General features: G+C 36.7%; 1 protein-coding gene across 2 annotated transcripts in view; it reads right to left on the reverse strand.

Annotated features, from left to right (window-relative positions):
• TDRD5 (tudor domain containing 5) overlaps window positions 1-18,464 on the reverse strand; it is a 101,916-nt gene that overhangs the window by 24,567 nt on the left and 58,885 nt on the right. Inside the window, exons 11-14 of one of the 2 annotated variants that reach the window (XM_003410866.4) lie at window positions 6,022-6,222; window positions 5,261-5,419; window positions 2,903-3,064; window positions 185-367 (exon numbers count right to left, since the gene is read on the reverse strand). In XM_003410866.4, the coding sequence (XP_003410914.1) occupies window positions 185-367; window positions 2,903-3,064; window positions 5,261-5,419; window positions 6,022-6,222 (705 nt within the window). The remainder of the gene's footprint in view (window positions 1-184; window positions 368-2,902; window positions 3,065-5,260; window positions 5,420-6,021; window positions 6,223-18,464) is intronic. The other variant, XM_003410865.3, reaches the window with a different exon arrangement.

Below are 18,464 nucleotides of genomic sequence, written 5' to 3' on the forward strand. Positions count from 1 at the left end.
CCATCCAGTCCCCCTCCCTACCATTACTATCTTCCATTAAAAAAAAAAATTCAAGTATTCTGAATTTTAGTCTGATAAATGATTTTGAATTCCAGGATATATAGCTTTCTTGAAGGTTAGTCAATTAAATTTACATTTCCTTCTTTCAGCAATGATTTGTTTTCTGTTTTTCCAAAGAGCTAACCTTCTGTGGTATTTCTTTACATGACGGATATTGTTTCTTTCCACCAAGGCTTGAGGTAAATAGATGTGAGGCAGCATTACCTCCTTTTCCCATTTTAGCCTGCAGAGGTAACCAGTTCTCATCCCAAATATCATCACCTATGGTCACCGACTCCAGGCATGGCATTCCAGTGGGAATCTCATCCTAGAATGTATCAGAAGATAAAAAACTACAATATACAGTTCCTGTAAGGACAAATTTTAAAATTCAGGTTTACAAATTTTTTCTCTTGCCTTCCAGGTAAAGATTGCAGTTTGAATACACAGATTGGGAGAAAATATTTGCCAACCATGTATCCAAAAAAGGACTAGGATCTAGAATATATAAAGAACCCTCAAAACTCAATAGTAAAAAACCAAACAATCCAATTACAAAATGGGCAAAAGACATGAAGAGACATTTAACCAAACAGGATATACAGATGGCACATAAGCTATGAAAAATAGTACAGCCACTCTGAAAAACAGTTTGGCAGTGTCTTACAAAACCAAATATGCAATTCCTATACAACCCAGCAACTGCACTCTTGAGCACTTATCCCTGAAAACTTATGTTCACACAACAACCAGTACACAAATGTTTATAGCATTTTTATTCATAATAGTTAAAAACTGGAAACAGCCTAGATGTCTTTCAGTGGGTAAATGGTTAAACAAACTTGGTACATACATGCCATGGAATACTACTCAGCAATAAAAAGGAACAAACTATTGATACATGCAACAACTTGGATGAATCTCCAGGGAATTACATTGAATGAAAAAAGCCAATCTTAGAAGGTTACATACTGTATGATTCCACTTATGTAACATTTTTGAAGTGATAAAATTTTAGAAATGGAGAGGAGATTAGTGGTTGCTAGGGGTTAGTGATGGTAGAGTTGGAAGTGGTAGGAGGGAGATAGGTGTGGTTATAAAAGAGCAACACGAGGGATCCTTGTTCAGTTATCTTGACTATGGTGCTATATGCATAAACCTATTAAAATTGCATAGAACTAAACACACCCACAATTAGTACAAGTAAAACCAGGAAAATCTCAATCAACATCAATATCTTGGTTGTGATATTGTACTATAACTTTGAAAAATGTTCCATCAAGGGAAACAAAGATTGTATGGCATCTCTCTGTATTTCAATTATCTCAATTAAAATTTCAATTATAAAATAAAAAAGAAAGAATACCAATTCTATATAAACTGTTCCAGAAAACAGAAAAGTAGGGAATACTTCTCAACTCATTTTATGAGGCTAGCATTATCCTGGTACTAAAACTAGGCAAAGACCAATATCCTTCATGAAAATAGATGCAAAGATCTTCAACAAAATATTATCAAATGGAATTCAGCAACACATAAAAAGAATATGTGGGACTTATCATAGGAGTGACAGACTAGTTTATATTTGAAAATCTATCAGTGTAATATACCATCTTCAAGTACTAAAGGAGAAAAGCCACTTGATCATATAAATATCTGCAGAAAAAGCATTTAACAAAATTCAACATCCATTCATTATAAAACCTCTCAACACAATAGGAATAGATGGTAACTTTCTTTACATGATTTAAAAAAAAAACCCAAACCTGTTGCCGTCAAGTCGATTCCGACTCATGGCGACCCTATGAGACAGAGTAGAACTGCTCCATAGTGTTTCCATGGAGCAGCTGGTAGATTTCAGCTGCCGACCTTTTAGTTAGCAGCTGACCTCTTAACCACTAGGCCACGAGGGCTCCTACATGATAAAGGGCATCTATATGAAAACTTTCAGCTAACATCATACTTAATGGGAAAAGAATGTTTTTCCTCTAAGATTAGGAACAGGACAAGGATGTCCTCTCACACAATTCCTGTTAAACATCATACTTGAAATTCTTGCCTGTGCAATAAGGCAGGGAAAAATAGAAAAGACAGATTGGAAAGAAAGAACTAAAGCTGTCCCAATTCTCACAACATTATTACCTATGTAGAAAATCTCAAAGGAATTGACAAAAAACCTTCAAGAACTATTAAGTGAATGTAGTTAGTTCACAAGATACAAAGAGAAAACACAAAAATCAGTTGTATTTCTGTATTCTAGCGATGAAAACTGGAAATAAATTTTTAAGTACCATTTACAATAGCTCCCAAATTAAATGAAATACTTATGTTAACCCTAATAAAACATGCACAGTTTCTGTATACTCAAAATTATAAAAGAAATAAAAGAAACCCAAAGTATATTGAGAGAGATACTGTGTTCACAGACTGTAAGACTCAACATAGTATGTGTGTCAGTTTTCTCAAATTTGTCTATGGATTTAATGCAATTCCAATTAAATCCCAGCAGGATTTTTTTTAGATATAGACAAGCTGATTCTAAAATTTACATGGGAAGTAAAAGGAACTGGAATATCAAATATTGTTTCTCAATACTAGTTTCTAATCACCGCATAATTCTTTAAGACTGCCCAAAGCTATGGGATAGTAACTAATACATCAAATCAGACAATGCCTTTTATTTTTTGAGATCAAGGCTATATTACCAACTTCAGTCTTTGTGGTTACTGAAGAAAGAATCTGTAATTCATCTGTGAGAAATGCTCTGGTTACAATGAACGCTGTAGAATTTAAAGAGCTATTTTAATTAAATGTAATTAATAATATTGCATTAAAAAAACAAACAAACTTTTCCTTCTCCTACCTCATTTTCTTCCTTCAGATCCTTTGGCACTGAGTTGGGCCACTCTGGATCTTCTTCACAGTTTTTATCTTTGGTTTTCAAAGAACTGAATTCGGAATCCTTTAATGGCTTCTCTGACCCAGATTTAAGGTGACTTAAAGCCTTTTCATCATTAATACCCTGCTAATAGTTATGAAAGAGAAATTATTATTATTATTATTTGTACTAATGCTGTTTCTAAAATCTACATTCCTTTAAATTTTGGGAGGAATTTTTTACTACGGTTCATACAAATTCTACATTATTTTCTAACTTTATGACCCTGTCTTGCCACTCTGCTAGACTAGTTCAGGCAAACAAACATTTATTGAGTACATATTATGAAATGTCTAAAAAGTAGCTCTTTGGATACAAAGACGAATGTAACAGGTCCTAGCTCTAAAGGAATTCCAACTATAGTGGGAAGACATACAATCAGATAATCAGAATACAATATTCAACGTAGAGCCATCAGAGAGATATGACCAAAATATAATTTGGGGAAGAGATATAGTACCTAAGAAGATGTAATGAAGGAGATAACACAACTAACTATTAGGATACTTAAAGGATGAATACGAATTAACAGGTGACTGGGTATATAGAGCCCTGGTGGCACAGTGATTGAGAACTTGGTTGCTAACCAAAAGGTCAGCAGTTTGAATCCATCAGCTGCTCCATGGAAACCCTATAAGGCAGTTCTACTCTGTCCAGTAGGGTTGCTGTGAGTCAAAATCAATTCGACAGCAAAGGTTTGGGGGTATACAGAAGCAGGTGTATGTGTGTGTCTGTGTGTCTGTGTCTGTGTCTGTGTGTTTAGTATATAGACTGATGTGTTAAAATACAGACCGGGGTGGGATAAAGGGGTTTTAAGCCTTATCTCTTTGGCAGAAAAGGTGGCTTTATTTCATTTCCAGGACTGAATTTTGACTATTTGAAGACACTAACAGTGATGTAGAATTTTCTACAAAATTTTAAGACTGAATTAAATTCACTATTTAAGAACTAGGAAATACAATTCTTCTAATTCAGTAATAAAAACTAAAAAAAAAAAAATCAAGTTTTAAAATTGCTATGGACCAAACAAGGCCAATTAGTTTTAACGTAAACCAGAAATCTGAAATTCATATATTGTTTGAACATGCAGCAGTAAATATTCATACAGGTTAATCTTCAAGTAGTCAAAATAGCCTTTCTTTTCCATTCTTTCTAATAATCAGTAAATGCCCACTAAAAATTAAAATCATCTCTATAGATTGTACTTTAAAAGCCAGATATAAAAAACATTTTTAATTTTTAATATTTTATTCAAAGAAAATAAAAGACCTCAGGATATCCAAAAATATTTTTGTCTATTTGTTAAAATTAAATACAGTTGATCCTCATTATTCATGGATTCTGTATTTGTGTATTTGCTTACTCACTAAAATTTATTTGTAACCCTAGAATCAGTACTTACAGCACTTTGACATTATTTGTAGACAAGCAAGATGGCAAAAAATCTGAGATGCCCGATGCACACATTTCAGCTGAGGTCCAATGAGGCTGGTTCAGTATTGGCTAATTCAATATTTGTGGGAACTTTATAGAACATAACTACTGCGAATAATAAGAATCAACTGTACATCCTATATTCTTAAGCCCAATACTTGCTGTCATGAGGAATATAAGATTCAGAGGATATGTTCATTTACTTAAAAAATATTTAAGCTCTTACTATGTACTTCACTTTCCACATCTCTAAAATGGGAATATGAAAGCACTAACCTGGCGAGGCTGTTGTGAAGATTTAAATTAGCTAAATATATGTGAGTACTTAGAACAGTGCTTGACGCACAATACAAGTTCGATAAATATTATTATCATTAATACTACTGTGGATTAGAGTAATATACAGTAACATTATTATTACTGTGAACTAGAGTTGCCAAAAGGTTTATAGAGAGAGTAGGAAATGACAATACTTGAAGAAGAACTTGAGTAGTATAGAGGGAAGAAGAATAGCATTTGGATTAGTGTAGGGGAAGTCACAACTGCACAAAGGCAGCAAAAGATTTTACAGTATGAGAGAAGTCACACAGGAGAAATCATATAAGCATGACTGAAGCAAAGGGTTAAACCAGCTAATAATGAGAGACAAGGTAGCTGTTAAGATCACTCTGCAAAATTTCTGAACTTTCCTAAGACTCAGTTTCCTCATCTATAAAATGAAGATAATTATGATAACCATCTCACAGGGATTTTATGAGGATCAAATATCATACTTAAAATTCTTTTTATAGTGCTTGGCAAATAGTGAGTGTTCAATAAATATTAATAATATTGGCAAAAACCTCTTACCAGGTTGTGTGGTTCACTCTCTTTTGATGGTGGACTTATCTCTCGGTCTTCATTAAAATAGTGCTGCTGGGAAGGATAACTCAGTTCTGTCAAGGCAACATCCTCTGGCCCTGGATTGGATTTAGTGTATAAAGCTAAAGGGTTGAGTTCTCTGAAACCCTAAGATTTAAAAAAAAAAAAAAAGGAGGAAGGATTTGATTACATGACAGAGAGAAAAACAAAGTGAAATAGCACTTCATAATTTTCAATTGCTGTGGAATGTATTATCTTCTAAAATTTAATGGTTAGAAAGTTTCTACATATTCATTTTTAATTTTTAATATTTTATTAAAAGAATATAAAAAATCTCAGGGTATCCAAAAATATTTTTGTCTATTTGTTCATATTAAATAGTTGATTCTAGTTACAAAAATTATCAACATCCATATTAATGGTCATACAGACATCACTATAAAATAATTGCAAAAGAATATTTATTCTTCTCTAGTTAGACCTCAGAGAATTAAATACCTTGGTGTAATATAGAATGCTCAACCAATTACTTAAAATAAAAATATTCATATTCTAAAGGACAGTAAGTCGAATGTAGTTTTCTTCTGGTCATCTGAAAATTAAGAGAGTGTCCTACATTTGGAAGGCAGGAATCTCATGGGTATCTTTTAGGATTAAAGAAAAATCAAGTAACTTTCTTCATTAAATTCTCTTATACCCTGAAGTGTTGAGATTGAATAAAATATATTACAAAATACAGACAGCTCCACCTTAGAAGGGACATTTTCTTGGCATACAATTGCATGGCCCTCTGTTCTCAAAATATGATGGAAGTAGACATCTTCATTTGAGGATGTATCACACAGAAAAATGTTAAGGATTCCATCTATGTATTCATCCACTACTCCCACTAATGGTTTCAAACCACACAACTTCTGGAACTGCAGAATAGCTCTGGATGTCCAATGTTCCTGAAATATAATCGAGATATTAGATTTGGGTGACAGATTTAAACATGAATTATAATAACCACATAAAAAATGAATTCATGATGAACTAGAGATTTAAGATGAAAAATGAAACCACAAAAGTATAAGACTAATGCATAGGAGAGTATTCATGATTTGGGGGTGGGGAAAGTAGAATAATGGAAAAATGAGATTATGGGAAAAATTTAAATATCTATGTGGTAGGAAACTTCCATTTTCAGAACTGGTGAGCTAGACCATTGGATCAGCCCTCCCACAGAAAACAACTAAAAATTCTAGATAAAATATGTTTAAAAAAAAGTCCAAAAAAGGATGAAAGAACTGGAAAGATAGTAACAAATTATCAGGCCAAAATTGAAGGGAAAGTAGGAACTAGTTTTGCCTTGTGGTTTTCTGTTAATCCGGGTAAATCTGAATCTTGGTTTTGATGGTCTCAAAGGTCAAAGGGGACAAAAATCAAAGCCAGACTCCACTCAAGGTACAGATTCTAGAGGAGAACTTTCTTTCCTTAGGCTAGGTCCCTATATGGGTACATATTCAGGGTAAGAAAGAAATAAACCACCCTCCCAGGGATTTTCAGCTCAATTTTCACATTACATGGGTAGTTCACATATCCTTAAGTTGTTCATTTAAATTGATACACTAGTAGGACTCCTAGGCACCTGGCAGAAGCAAATACAAATCCTCTCTAAATGAAGGCAACCTCAGCCTATATTATTCAACCATTCTTACAAGTATTTCTCAAAGACAAAGAACAGTACATAGACAAAGATAAAAAGGATTAAAAAAAAAACCACAATGCATCATGAGTGAGAACAAGCAGAAATGACAGATAACTGAAACAAGCTCTCAAAGACTTTAGATATTTGAATTTTGAGATAAATTATAAAACAAATAAGGTTACTATGCTTAAAGGAAAAAAAAAGATTAGCTTGAAGACTTCTGTAGAGATCAAGAATTTATGAAAATTGATCAGGCAAGATTAAGAAAGAATAAAAATAGAACTGTAAAAATATAATAACCAAAATTAAAAACCTAGTAGGTTGATTTGATAGTGAATTAGATAGAAATCAAGAGTAAATTGGTGAAGTGGAAGATAATTCAGAAAAAAATTACCCAGAATGCAGCATGGAAACAGTGAAAGATGTAAAATACAGAAGAATGGTTAAAAGACATGGCAGATAAACTGAGGAGGTTTAATATACTTTTAATTATGGTCTCAGAAAAAGAGAGAGCTAATATAAATAGGAATATGGGAAAAAGGCAATAATTGAAGAGATAATGGCTGGAAATTTGCCAGATCTAGTGAAAACCAGAAAACTATGGACATAAACATTCCAATGAATAAATCCACACATAAACATACTATACCAAAATTGCAGAACACTAGTGACAAATCTTAAAAACAGCTAGAGACAAAAAGGACTTTGCCTTCAAAGGAATATGCAGGTGACTTCTCAAAAGCAGTAAGGAAAACCAGAAGCCAGTGTAATGACATCCTCAATGTGCCGAAGATATCACTGCCAACCTAAAATTCTACCCCTAGTGAATATATCTTTCAAGAATAAGGGCAAAATAACGGTATTTTCAGATAAGCATAACTAATTTGGCTGTTAGCAAACCCTAAGGAAACTGTCTTACTTATCTAGTGCTGCTATAACAGAAATACCACAAGTGGATGGTTTTAATAAACAGAAATTTATTCTCTCACAGTTAAGAAGGAAAGAAGTTCAAATTCAGGGTGCCAACTCTAGGGGAAGCGTTTCTCTCTGTGTTGGCTCTTGCGGAAGGTCCTTGTCTCCTTTCAAAATCTGTGGGCCTGGCTTTCATTGGAAATCTCCATGTGTTTTGGTATCAGTCTTCCCCTGGGTATAGGAGGTTCTTAGTGCTGGGACCTCAGGTCCAAAGGACACACTCCATTCCTGGGTCCTCTTTCTTGGTGGTAGTAGGTCCTGCTCTCTCTGCTCGCTTGTCTCTCCTTTTATCTCTTGCAGGCCACGTGCCAGGGAAACTTCCTTTATATCAGATCAGGGCTGTGACGTGAGTAAGGGTCCTGCCTCCCATCCTAATTCTCATTAACATAACCTAATCCTGCCTCATTTACATAACAGACAGCTTGCTCCCAAATGGAACCATACCCACAGGCATTGAGGCTAGGATTTACAACACATCACAAAATGGAGGATAATCAGATCACAAAATGGAGGACAACTACACAATACTGGGTATCATGGCCTAGCCAAGTTGACACATATTTTGGAGGGATACAATTCAATCCATGACACAAATTCTAAATAATACAGTTCAAATAGAAGGAAAATGATCACAGATAAACGGTTTGAGCAGTGAGAAGGGATGAAAAACTAAGAAACTAAGAAATATGTAATTAAAATTAAACGGACATTATTATCTTTGCAGTCAATTTCTTAAGGGGCTAAAAACTATAACATTAATTACACAACAAAAATAAGTCAAATAAAGAGGTTAAAGAAGCTAGAGTGCTCTAATGTCAATTTGCATTGTTATACATATACATGTTGTAATTCCTCAGGTGATCACTAAAATAATATAGTGTATTATTTCTAAACTGATAAAAATGGAAAGATAAAAAAATCTTTTCAAAAGAAGGCATTCAAGATGAGAAGAATATGCATGCCAGATAGTATGCACACAAAAAAAGACATATTTAAACCCAAATATATCAGTTATTATAATAAATATAATTGGACTAAATGTTCCAGTTGAAAGACAAAAGGTATCAGCTTGGATTTTTTTTTTTTAAATAATTTTTATTGTGTTTTATTTCTTTGTATCACCGTATTTTCGTCTCCATATGGAAGGTGTATGACTACATTTCTTAGTCCCTCTTTATTATTTTAATGTTGTCTTCTTTTATATAATAACATCATTGTTACCCTGTTTTGGGCTTTTTTTTTTTTTTAAACAATCTTGCTTTGTTTTTTGGATTTCCCTGTTTGGGTTGTCTTCTGGTTGTTCTGCCCAGTGTTCTGGTATTGGGTTGATTGATATTATTGATTTTCTAACCAAAGAACTCCCTTCAGTATTTCTTGTAGTTTTGGTTTGGTTTTTACGAATTCCCTCAACTTGTGTTTATCTGAAAATGTCTTAATTTCACCTTCATATTTAAGAGATGGTTTTGATGGCTATATGATTCTTGGCAGGCAATTTTTTTCCTTCAATTTTTTAAATATATCATCCCATTGCCTTCTTGCCTGCATGGTTTCTGCCGAGTAGTCCGAGCTTATTCTTATTGGCTGTCCTTTGTAGGTGACTTTTCGTTTATCCCTCGCTGTTCTTATGATTGTCTCTTTATCTCTGGTTTTGGCAAGCTTAATTATGATATGTCTTGGTGACTTTCTTTTAAGATCTACCTTACGTGGAGTTTGACGAGCATCTTGGATAGATATCTTCTCATCTTTCACAATATCAGGGAAGTTTTCTGCCAACAAATCTTCAACAATTTTCTCTGTATTTTCTGTTATCCCTCCCTGTTCTGGTACTCCAGTCACTCGTAGGTTATTTCTCTTGATAGAGTCCCACATGATTCTTAAGGTTTCTTCATTTTTAAAAATTCTTTTATCTGATTTTTCTTCAAATATATCGTTTGTTGTTGTTGTTAGGTGCCATCGAGTCGGTTCCGACTCATAACGACCCTATGCACAACAGAACGAAACACTGCCTGGTCCTGCACCATCCTTACAATCATTATGCTTGAGCTCATTGTTGCAGCCACTGTGTCAATCCACCTTGTGGAGGATCTTCCTCTTTTCCGCTGACCCTGTACTCTGCCAAGCATGATGTCCTTCTCCAGGGACTGATCCCTCCTGACAACATGTCCAAAGTATGTAAGACGCAGTCTCACCATCCTTGCCTCTAAGGAGCATTCTGGCTGCACTTCTTCCAAAACAGATTTGTTCGTTCTTTTGGCAGTCCATGGTATATTCAATATTCTTTGCCAGCACCACAATTCAAAGGCGTCAACTCTTCTTCGGTCTTCCTTATTCATCATCCAGCTTTCACATGCATATGATGCAATTGAAAATACCATGGCTTGCGTCAGGCGCACCTTAGTCTTCAGAGTGACATCTTTGCTCTTCAACACTTTGAAGAGGTCCTTTGCAGCAGATTTGCCCAATGCAATGCGTCTTTTGATTTCTTGACTGCTGCTTCCATGGCTGTTGATTGTGGATCCAAGTAAAATGAAATCCTTGACAACTTCAATGTTTTCTCCATTTATCAGGATGTTGCTCACTGGTCCAGTTGTGAGGATTTTTGTTTTCTTCATGTTGAGGTGCAATCCATACTGAAGGCTGTGGTCTTTGATCTTCATTAGTAAGTGCTTCAAGTCCTCTTCACTTTCAGCAAGCAAGGTTGTGTCATCTGCATAATGCAGGTTGTTAGTCTTCCTCCAATCCTGACGCCCCATTCTTCTTCATATAGTCCAGCTTCTTGGATTATTTGTTCAGCATACAGACTGAATAGGTATGGTGAAAGAATACAACCCTGACGCATACCTTTCCTGACTTTAAACCAATCAGTATCCCCTTGTTCTGTCCGAACAACTGCCTCTTGATCCATGTAAAGGTTCCTCATGAGCACAATTAAGTGTTCTGGAATTCCCATTCTTCGCAGTGTTATCCATAGTTTGTTATGATCCACACAGTCGAATGCCTTTGCATAGTCAATAAAAGCACTTTTTTTTTTTTTTTAAACATCCTTCTGGTATTCTCTGCTTTCAGCCAGGATCCATTTGACATCAGCAATGATATCCCTGGTTATATGTCCTCTTCTGAAACCAGCCTGGATTTCTGGCAGTTACCTGTTGATATACTGCTACAGCCATTTTTGAATGATCTTCAGCAAAATTTTGCTTGCGTGTGATATTAATGATATTGTTCTATAATTTCCACATTCAGGTGGATCACCGTTCTTGGGGATAGGCATAAATATGGATCTCTTCCAGTCAGTTGGTCAGGGAGCTGTCTTCCATATTTCTTGGCATAGACGAGTGAGCGCCTCCAGCGCTGCATCTGTTGAAACATCCCAACTGATATTCCATCAATTCCTGGAGCCCTGTTTTTCACCAGTGCCTTCAGAGCAGCTTGGACTTCATCCTTCGGTACCATCAGTTCCTGAACATATGCCACCTCTGGAAATGTTTGAATATCGACTAATTCTTTTTGGTATAACGACTCTGTGTATTCCTTCCATCTTCTTTTGATGCTTCCTGCGTCGTTTAATATTTTCCACGTGGAATCCTTCACTATTGCAACTTGAGTCTTGAGTGTTTTCTTCAGTTCTTTCAGCTTGAGAAAAGCCAAGCGTGTTCTTCCCTTTTGGTTTTCAATCTCCAGCTCTTTGCACATGTCATTATAATACTTTACTTTGTCTTCTCAAGAGGCCCTTTGAAATCTTCTGTTCAATTGTTTTACTTCATTAATTCTTCCTTTTGCTTTAGCTGCTCGACACTCAAGATCAAGTTTCAGAGTCTCCTCTGACATTCACCTTGGTCTTTTTTTTCTTTCCTGTCTTTTCAGTGACCTCTTGCTTTCCTCATGGATGATGTCCTTGATGTCATTGCACAACTCGTCTGGTCTGTGATCACTAGTGCTCAATGCATCAAAACTATTCTTGAGATGGTCTCTAAATTCAGGTGGGATATACTGAAGGTCATATTTTGGCTCTCGTGGACTTGCTCTGATTTTCTTCAGTTTCAGTTTGAACTTGCATATGAGCAATTGATGGTCTGTTCCACAGTCGGCCCCTGGCCTTGTTCTGACTGATGATATTGAGCTTTTCCATCATCTCTCTCCACAGATGTAGTCAATTTGATTTCTGTGTGTTCCATCTGGTGAGGTCCATGTGTATAGTCGCCGTTTATGTTGGTCAAAGAAGGTATGTGCAATGAAGGAGTCATTTGTCTTGCAAAATTCTATCATTCGATCTCTAGCATTGTTTCTATCATCAAGGCCATATTTTCCAGCTACTGATCCTTCTTCTGTTTCCAACTTTTGCATTCCAATCACCAGTAATTATCAACGCACCTTGATTGCATATTCGATCAATTTCAGACTGTAGCAGCTGATAAAAATCTTCTATTTCTTAATCTTTGGCCCTAGTGGTTGGTGCGTAAATTTGAATAATAGTCGTATTAACTGGTCTTCCTTGTAGGCATATGGATAGTAACCTATCAGTGATTGCGTTGTACTTCAGGACAGATCTTGAAATGTTCTTTTTGATGATAAATGCAACACTATTCCTCTTCGAGCTGTCATTCCCAGCACAGTAGACTATATGATTGTCCGATTCAAAATGGCCAATACCAGTCCATTTCAGCTCACCAATGCCTAGTATATCGATGTTTATATGTTCCATTTCATTTTTGACGATTTCCAGTTTTCCTAGGTTCATACTTCGTACATTCCAGGTTCCGATTATTAATGGATGTTTGCAGCTGTTTCTTCTCATTTTGAGTCATGCCACATCGGCAAATGAAGGTCCTGAAAGCTTTACTCGAACCACGTCATTAAGGTCAACTCTACTTTGAGGAGGCAGCTCTTCCCCAGTCATCTTTGGAGTGCCTTCGAACCTGGGGGGCTCATCTTCCAGGACTATATCAGACAATGTTCCGCTGCTATTCATGTTTTCACTGGCTAATACTTTTCAGAAGTAGACTGCTGGGTCCTTCTTCCTAGTCTGTCTTAATCTGGAAGCTCAGCTGAAACCTGTCCTCCATGGGTGACCCTGCTAGTATCTGAATACCGGTGGCATAGCTTTCAGCATCACAGCAACACACAAGCCCCCACAGTACGACAAACTGACAGACACGTGGGGGTCGAATATATTAGTGCCCAGTGATTTATCTTCGAGTTCAGAAGGTCTAGCTTCTACTTCCTCAATTCTGTTCCTCTGAAATTCTATTGAGTTGTCTAATTCTGTCATTTTACTGTTAGTCTTTGGAATTTCTGATTGCTGTCTGTCTATGGATTTTTCCAGCTTATTAAACTTTTCATTATGTTCCTGACTAATCTTCCTAATTTCTTCAGTTGCTTTATCTGTGTGTTCCTTGGCTTTTTCTGCATATTGCCTCATTTCTTTCCTGAAGGGTTCTGTATATTAAACTTTTGTATTCTGTATCTGGTAATTCCAGGAATGCGCTTTCATGTAGAAGATCCCTGGATTCTTTGTTTTGAGAGCTTATTGAGGTGATCATGGTCTGTTTCTTTATGTGACTTGATATTGACTGTTGTCTCTGAGCCATCTATAAGTTATTGTATTAGTTTATGCTTGCTTACTATGTCATAGCTGGTTGCTTTGTTTTGTTTTGGTATACCCCTATGGGTTGGTTGAGTGAGCTAGCTTGATTATTTTCACCTTTGGAGCTCTGGTGTCCTGCCCCCAGCTGGCTAGAGCTGCTATCAGGTATATCAGTCTAGGAGTCCATTCAGTTTTCTTGTGTGAATTTAGCTCAGGTTTCCAGGTAGCTGGTCATCAAGTGTGTGGTACAGGCTCTGTCCTACAGTCTTAGAGGGGCGGTGATTGGCGTATATACCAGTATCTGACTGCAGCAGGGAGTCATTCTGTGAACAATGCAGGGGGCTGAGAACTGACCCCGAAGTGTCTCTGAGGGAAACACGTATCTGTTCCCTAGAGCATGCTGGTGGGTGGATTCTGCAGAGGGACCACGGGCACCCAAACTTTTGGGTTGTAAGGACTGGGAGGTACCAGTTATCTTTGGACCCCTGTCGGGGGTGGCTAGGTGACCTGAGTGGAGCTACCAGTCCTTAGGTCCCTGATGAGGGTAGGTAAGGACCTCGTTTAATAGGCAAAGCAATGTCAAACGTCAAACACCAACCTCTCCACCGCACTGCTGAAATGGTCGGAGTCTGCCAGCAAGGGCCTATTCTCCCGAAATAGGCCCACACAGGTCCATGCAGAAGGAAAAGGTGCTCAAGGTCCATGGACGGTTTATGCCTGGACAGGAGCCGCTTCTGTCCTGAGCTCCCCCAGTTAATGGAGCTAGCAAATTATCTTTTCCCCCCAATTGCATTTCTTTTTCCTTCCCCAAGGCTGGGAGGATGGCTCTAGGTGCTCACCAGGGTCTATCTCAGGCCCAGGGACTCAGCCACTGAAGCCTGCTTAGGGGTGGGGGGGGGCATGGTAAAATATATGCAAGCACTTAGCTTTTGCTGAGAGTGCCGTTCTCCTCAGGTTCCGGAGGTGTGAATGGGCTGTGTGGCTGGCTTCTTCTCCCTAAGGAAACTGCGGCCGAACGCTAGTACCAGCCCACCGCCACCGCTGCTGCTGCCGCTCCGGGAATGGTGCTGAGGACTCCCTGCGATTCAGGTCCAGTAATTTTTTCTCCACTTCTGAACGGTCCCTTCCTCTCCCTGCCCCTCAGTTTGTTGTCTAAGCTTGCTTTGATGCTCGGGGCTCCCAGCTTGTCACAAACATACTCATTTCACTTGTTTTTTCAGGTCTTTGTTGTAAAGAGGGCTCGCCAGAAGCGTCGGTCTATTCCGTCATCTTGGCTCCCTCAGCTTGGATGTTTAGAGATACAACTTTGTGCAATTCATAAAAGATACATTTAAAACATAAGGATATGGAAAAGTTGAAAGTAGAATGATGAGAAAACATGTTCCAGGAAAATATTAACTAAATGGAGGGTGATGGAGTTTTAAAATCAAACCAGGTTTTAAGGCAAAAAATTACTAGAGATAAAGAGGGTAAATTTGTAATAATAAAATACTCAGTTTGCCAGGAAGCTATAACACTTTTTATATTGTATGCACCTAAATAACATAGCCTCAATGTAAACAAATAAAAAACTGACTGAACTATAGGAAGAAATAGGAAAAAATCACACTTCTCTCAATAATTGACAGAAAAGCAACACAGAAAAATCAGTACGGATAAAAAGTTTCACACCATCAACTTGACCAATGGATATATATAGAATACTGCACACAACAGCTACAGAATATACACTTATCAAGCACACATGATCATATACAAAAAATGACTATATACTAGTCCATAAAGGAAATCGCATATATCAGATGGGTGATATTATCTACAGTATGAGCTCAGGTCACAGTGCATTTAAACTAGAAATCAAAAGCAAAAATGTTAATTAGAAAAACCCATATTTTTAAATTAATAAACTTATATATGAGTCAAAAAAGAAAGGAAAACAAATTAGAAAATATCATGAGTTTGGAGAAAGAATAACAAATAACAAAATAAGCCCAAAAAAAGTAGAAATAAGGAAATAATTAAAACAAGATGGAAACTAAAATATAAAACACGCTTATAGTAGACAGGATCAAGAAAGCCAAAATCGGTTCTTTGAAAAAGCTAATCAAAATGGCAAATTTTGATCATGCAAAAAGAGAGAGAGTACAAATAACATTAGGAGTGTAAAAGGACCCATCACTACGGATGCTGACAGTAAAAAGACAAGAGAATATTATGCACAATTTTATGTCAATAAAATAGTTTAAATAAACTAATTTCTTGAAAAATACAATACCAAAAGAGTTTCAAGAAAAAACAGAAAATGATAATACTATAAATATTGTATTTTAATTTTTGTTTCAGTATTTTTGATCCAAAAGAGCCCCAGTGGCACAGTGGTTAAAGTATTAGGCTGCTAACCAAAAGGCTGGCATTTTGAACCCATCAGCCAAGCTGTGGGAGAAAGGTGTGGCAGTCTGCTTCCATAAAGATTTACAGCCTTGGAAACTCTACGGGGCAGTTCTACTCTGTCCTGTAGGGCCGCTATGAGTTGAAATCAACTCTGATGGCAACGGGTTTGGTTTTTTGGTTTATTTTTGATACAACTGGCAAATGTTGACTGAAACAAAATTTAAAATTGTTCCTCTAAATTCACAAGACTAAACAAGTATATATTGAACTAAAAAACTAAACTTTCAAATGATGTTCTTTGAAGTTTGTAGCCTTTATACTTCTGAAGTTATTAAAACTTTAATCTACACTAAGACTTTTGGGATACCTCTATATTACAACTACACATTATACACTTCAAAATACAGTATCGTGATTTTACTGTTAAAAGTTCTATGCCTTTTAAAGATGTTTGGAGAATAAACATAGTCTTTTATACTGACCCATCTATTAACCATTTTGCTTAATGTTCATTCTTTCCTGTAGATTTGAGTACTACCTGGTTTCATTTCCCCTCAGACCTGGAAGGAATTCTTGTAGCATTTTTTGTATTTCAAGATTGCTAAGATTGCTAGTGACACATTATCTTGTTTGTTTTTTTTTTTTTGGTATATTTTTGTTTATCGTGATCAAGTATGTATGTATGTATATATATAAAATGAGGCACCTGCCATTTCAACATTTTTCACATGTACAATTCAGTGATATTAATCATGTTCATGCTGTGCAACCATCACCACTATTTGTTTCAGACTTTTCCTTCACCCTTAACGGAAATTCATTGCCGCATAAGAAATGACTCCTTCTTCCTCCCTCCTTCCTTCCTCTGGTAACCACTAATAAATTCCCTCCCTCTCCATTTTTTCCCAATCTGTAGGTTGTCTCTTTACTTTGTCTATGATAAAGTCCTTTGATGTACAAAAGTTTTTAACTTTTTTTTCTTTTTTAATTTTACTGTGCTTCAGGTGAAAGTTTACAGCACAAAATTCTCATTAAAAATTTATACACAAATTGTTTTGTGACATTCGTTGCAATCCCTGCATTGTGTTAGCACTCTCCCCCTTTCTACCCCAGGTTCCCTGAGACCATTCGTCCAGTTTTCCTGCCCCTTGCTGCCTTCTCATCTTTGCTTTTGGGCAGGTGTTGCCCATTTGGTCTTGTATACTTGATGGAACTAAGAAGCACTTTCCTCACTTCTGTTATTGTTTGTTTTATAGGCCTACCTAATTTTTGCCTAAAAGGTGGACTTCAGGAGTGGCTTCAGTTCTGAGTTAGCAGGGTGTCTGGAGGCCACAGTCTCCAGGGTTCTTCCAGTCTCTGTTGGATAAGTAAATGTGACTTTTTTGTGTGTGTGAATTTAAATTTTGTTCTACATTTTTCTCTTGCTCTGTCAGGTACTGTCTATTGTGATCCCTATCAGAGTGGTTGGTGGTAGTAGCTAGGCACCATCTGGTTCTTCTGGGCAAAAGATTTTAATTTTGATGAAGTCCCATTTGTGTATTTTATCTTTTGTTGCTTGTGCTTTTGTTGTCAGATCTAAGAAACCACTGTTAAATACTAGGTCTCAAAGGAGTACTGCTACATTTTTCTCTAAGAGTTTTATGGCTTTAGTTCTTATATTTAGGTACCTGATCCATTTGGGGCTGATTTTTGTATATGGTGTACGTTATGGGTCCAAAACCAAAAAACCGATTGCCATTGAGTTGATTCCAACTCATAGGGACCCTATAGGACAGAGCAGAACTGCCCCATAGGGTTTTCAAGCAATGCTTGGTAGATGAGAACTGCCCTTTTGGTTAGCAGCTGAGCTCTTAACCACTGTGCCACCAGGGCCCCAACATATGGGTTTAAATTCACTTTTTTGCATGTGGAAATCCAGTTGTCTCATCAGCATTTATTAAAGAGGCTACTCTTCACCCATTGAATGGATTTAGCATCCTTGTCAAAAATGAATTAACCATAAATGTACGTTTGTTAAAACAAAACAAACCCATTGCCATCGAGTCGATTCCATTCACAGTGACCCTACTGGACAGAGCAGAACTGTCCCATAGGGTTTCCAAGGAGTGCCTGATGGATTCGAACTGCTGACCTTTTGATTAGTAGCTGAATCTTAACCACTATGCCACCAGGGTTTTGGACTCCAAATTCTATCCATTGGCGAATGTATCTGTCATTATACCAGTACCAGACTGTTTTGATTACTGTAGTTTTATAGTACATTTTGAGGTAGATGATCTCAACAAATGAATTAGTAATCAGTAATCAGAAACCTCCTCCCCCTCCAAAAAAAAAAGTCATTGACCAGATGGCTTCACCAGGGAATTCTACCAAGCATTTATAGAACCCCAATCATTCTTAAATCTTCCAAAAAATAGAAGAGGAGGGAACCCTTCCTAACTCAATTTGTGAGGCTAGCATAACCTTGATACCAAAGCCAGTCAAAGACACCACAAGAAAACTATGGATCAATAATATCCTTTGTGAATATAAATGCAAAAATCCTCAACAAAATA

This window comes from Loxodonta africana, chromosome 25, assembly GCF_030014295.1.
Source record: "Loxodonta africana isolate mLoxAfr1 chromosome 25, mLoxAfr1.hap2, whole genome shotgun sequence".
Classification (NCBI taxonomy): Eukaryota; Metazoa; Chordata; class Mammalia; order Proboscidea; family Elephantidae; genus Loxodonta; species Loxodonta africana.